The 4,150-nt window shown below is 36.0% G+C and overlaps 1 protein-coding gene across 1 annotated transcript in view; it reads left to right on the top strand.

Annotated features, from left to right (window-relative positions):
- The window catches only part of PPM1B (protein phosphatase, Mg2+/Mn2+ dependent, 1B), a 33,712-nt gene that overhangs the window by 16,718 nt on the left and 12,844 nt on the right, over positions 1-4,150 (top strand). The window contains exons 3-4 of the mRNA XM_014538463.1: positions 1,879-1,990; positions 2,609-2,666. Of these exons, the coding sequence (XP_014393949.1) occupies positions 1,879-1,990; positions 2,609-2,666 (170 nt within the window). The remainder of the gene's footprint in view (positions 1-1,878; positions 1,991-2,608; positions 2,667-4,150) is intronic.

A 4,150-nucleotide genomic window follows, 5' to 3' on the forward strand; every position in this document is an offset into this window, starting at 1 on the left:
AGCCCTGGCCAGTGTGGCTCAGTTGGTTGAGCATCATCCTGTGCGTTGAGGGATTGCCTGTTGATTCCTGGTCAGGGCACATATCCAGATTGTGGGCTCTATCCCCAGTCAAGGGCCTGCAAGAGACAGCCAGCCAATCGATGTTTCTCTCTCTCTCTCCCCCTTGACCTTCCTCTCTCTCTCAAAATCAACTTTAAAAAATATTTAACAATTCAATTAGTGGTTACCCTGGAAACTTGAGAATGCATTAGAGATAATCACAGGATCCCCAACTTAATACTGCATTTTGATTTTATATGTGCTGGGGTTTTCGTTTTGTTTTTGTTTTTTTGTATTTTTTTTTTAATTTTTATTTATTGATTTTAGAGAGAGGAAGGAGGGAGGGGAAGAGAAACATTGATTTGTTCCACTTACTTATGCATTCATTGGTTGCTTCTTGTATGTACCCTGACCGAGGGATCTAACCTGCCACTTGGGCATATCAGGACCAACTGATCTACTCGGCTAGAACTACTTGTGTTGTTTTTTTAAGATATAAAATTACCTTTTATGAAGCTATGTCAATCATATTTTTTTTGCCTTGATGTCATTCTTATGAAGTTCTTTCCTCAATTCAATTACATATTAACCTATATTTTCTCCCAGCACTTTTATGGCTTGACTTACTTAAAAAATAGTAAATACATTTGAATGATAATGATTATGATGTGATAGGCTTATTGAATTTGGCTTATTATTGGTGAGGGTCTTCAAATGTGTAATTACCATAGGAAAACTACATTCTTTTACAGATTGGGTGGTGCAGATTTCTTGATGGAGTTTATATTTTAAAAATCTGTTTTCCATAAATTATAAATATAAATGGATCATGTAAATGTTTAATTTTTGTTCTAAGCATTAGCAGTTCTGTAATTTATACTCTTTTATATACATTCATTTATTATTGATATTTAGAGAGGAAGGGAGAGAAACATCAATATGAGAAACATTGATCAGCTGCCTCCTGCATGCCCCCTACCAGGGATTGAGCCTGCAACCCAGGCATGTGCCCTGACTGGGAATTGAATCAGCAGCCTTTCAGTGCACCAGACAGCACCCAACCAACTGAGCCACACTGGCCAGGGCTGCTTCTTTATTTTAAATAAGTTGTTGTGGACATACTCTTTAGGTGTCAGAAAGCCTATAAGGCACCCCAGCTGTTTTGGCTAGAGCGTTGACCTGTGGACCAAAGGGTACCAGGCTCGATTCCAGTCAAGGGCATGTACCTCAGTTGCAGGTTCCTCCCTGGCCCGGGCCCTGGTAGGGGGCGTGCAGGAGGTAACCAACCAATGTGTTTCTCTTACATCGATATTTCTCTCTATCTTTCCCCCTCTCTTCCACTCTCTCTAAAAATCAATGGAAAAATATCCTCTGGTGAGGATTAAAATAAAAAAGCCTATAGGACAATTTGAAATTTGTCCCTTTTCTATAATTTTTATCCATATATTGCTTTTATTTTTCTATAATTATAGTATTAGTAATTTTATATTATTTTTATGTAAAATTAGATGAAAAGTGTTTTTTCCAAGTAGCTGTACTATGCTCATAGGGATAATTTTTAGGGATTATAAAGCATTTCACTAGTGGCTAGCTATACCAGAATTTTCCCCTTATTGTTGGGCATTTAATTTGTTCCAGTTTTTGCTTTTATGAATAATGCTGGAATGAGCATATATACAAATAACTTTTTATATTACACATTTTTGCTTTTGTGTGATAGCAGGTAATGCTTGCTTTTTATATTTTAACAAAGGTACTACCAAATACTACCTTGTTTGAATTCTGTGTGAATACTGAGCTGTCACATTAATTTAAGAACTTCTTTTTTTTAATCTACAGAAATTATGGAGAAGTTTAGTGAGGAAGGAATGCCTGATCTTGCCCATGTCATGCGCATCTTGTCTGCAGAAAATATCCCAAATTTGCCTCCTGGGGGAGGTCTTGCTGGCAAGTAAGTAGAATAAAAAGACTAATTTTGTGTTTATTTATAATTAATAATTAAATAATTTTGGGTAAGAAGTGCATCAGTTATCTAAAGATGAAATGGGTTGATAGTTTGTATACTAGAGAAGAACTAAAATTTTATCCAAAAGAGATTTTTTTAAAGAAATTTTCATACTCTGAGGATGAAGGTCCTTCTTTCCTTGGTAATTGAGAACATAATGTGTTGTGCTGGATCAAATTCTGTGAAATGTAGAAACTGTTCTTAGCAAGTGTTTTGTGTGTCAATTAATTTTTGAGTCACATAGTCAAAATGATGTATTATTTATTTAATTTTTTAAATATATTTTTATTGATTTCAGAGAGGAAGGGAGAGGGAGAGAGAGAAACATCAATGATGAGAGAGAATCATTGATCGGCTGCCTCCTGCACGCCCCCTACTGGATGAGGATCCAGCCCGCAACCCAGGCATATGCCCTTGACCGGAATCAAACCTGGGAACCTTCAGTCTGCAGGCCAACGCTCTATCCACTGAGTCACACTGGCTAGGGCAAAATGACATATTATTTTAAACACTCAGAAGTGTAATAATTGTAATTTAATAAAACTAAATTGTAATTTTTTTTAGGCGCAATATTATTGAAGCTGTTTATAGTAGGCTGAATCCACATAGAGAAAATGATGGGGTAAGTTTTATTTTATTTCTTAAGCATTTAAAATAATTTTATAATGTAAATATTACTAGATATGAGTATATTCACATAATGAAATCTATAATAAATTACTACTGCTTTTCATTTTAAGGAATCAATTAAAGTTTAAGGAAATGTGTTGAAATGGAAGTAGAGGTAAAGTTCTGTATTGCAGATAGGTTTGTTTTCACTTAATGGGTATCAGATACCTTTGTGTTTGAGCTGTACTTACTTTTCCCTGTATGTCTGCCTTTTCTTCTCTTTCTCCCTTAAAGCTTAATTTTGAGACAAAGAATATGCTTTCAAATATCTCCGTTTCTCCTTAAGCAGGCTTCTGCCATTACTAGAAGTTAGTGATAGTAAATGTTATTTTAATGACCAGACCTTCCAGTGCCCCTGTGTGCCTATTTGAATACGTGAGGATAATTTCTTTCTAATCTTATTGTGCTGTGGGTTTATGTGTTGAAGTGAGATAACCATTTTTGTTGTACCCGGCTGTGCCCCCTCAGAGCAAATCTCTTTATCCCTTTTACCTTCCTTAGAAATACTAATAAGCTGTCAACTGCTGCTCTGTAGTTCTAGTTCTGTCGTTTTTTAATTTTAGGACTAGTTTATCTTTTTTTTTTTTTAATTGCCCTAAACTTTAAAGTCAGTAATTCAAATAAGTATTTTCTCACAGGATTTTTTTAAGTTTCTGGACATCTAAAAAATTGATTACTTAATTTTTAATATGTATGCTTTCAAGATTTAAGAGAACCAAACTTAGGCATGAAACTTCTTGAGAAAAAAGTAGACTCACCTGTCTCTAGCTTCTCTTGGCAGGTCTTGAGAGAGACATCAGGCACTGGTAGAAATTATGTATAATCTCAATTGCATTGTTTTCCAGGGTTTATTATTGCATAGCAGTATCATATAATTTATCTTTTCTTAACAATAAAAGTGTCTTGTCAAGGAAAATTTTACATATTAATAGATTTTATTTCTTAGTCTAGAGCAGTGATTCTGAGTCTTTTGTGGCAATTACCTCAAAATATTAAGAATTATATTAAAGCTGTGAAAACTAATCCTATCCTATCTAATAATAGAGAAACATGGTAATTAACCGTAACTTCGCTACCCTTCCCATTGGCTAATCAGCAAGATATGCAAATTAACTGCCAACCAAGATGGCGGCCGGCAGCCAGGCAGCTGAAGCGAACAGGAGGCTTGCTTGCTTCAGTGATGGAGGAAGCCAAGGTTCCCCGCCTGCCGCTGCCGGCCTCTGAGCTGCAGTCTAAGAAACAATGTTGCAATTATAGAAGCTAAACAATCCCCAGAAACCTGCTTTCAGCCGGCTGGCCTCGGAGCTGGAGCTGAAATAGTATTTCAATTATAGAAGCCAAACAAACCCAGATCAGCAGCCGAGGTCTCAGAGCTAAAGCCGGCTCTCAGTTCCAGTGACAGCCATAGAAGGTAAATAAATCCCAGAATAAAAAAAA

The sequence above is a fragment of the Myotis brandtii genome, unplaced genomic scaffold, assembly GCF_000412655.1.
Source record: "Myotis brandtii unplaced genomic scaffold, ASM41265v1 scaffold191, whole genome shotgun sequence".
In the NCBI taxonomy this organism is placed as follows: domain Eukaryota; kingdom Metazoa; phylum Chordata; class Mammalia; order Chiroptera; family Vespertilionidae; genus Myotis; species Myotis brandtii.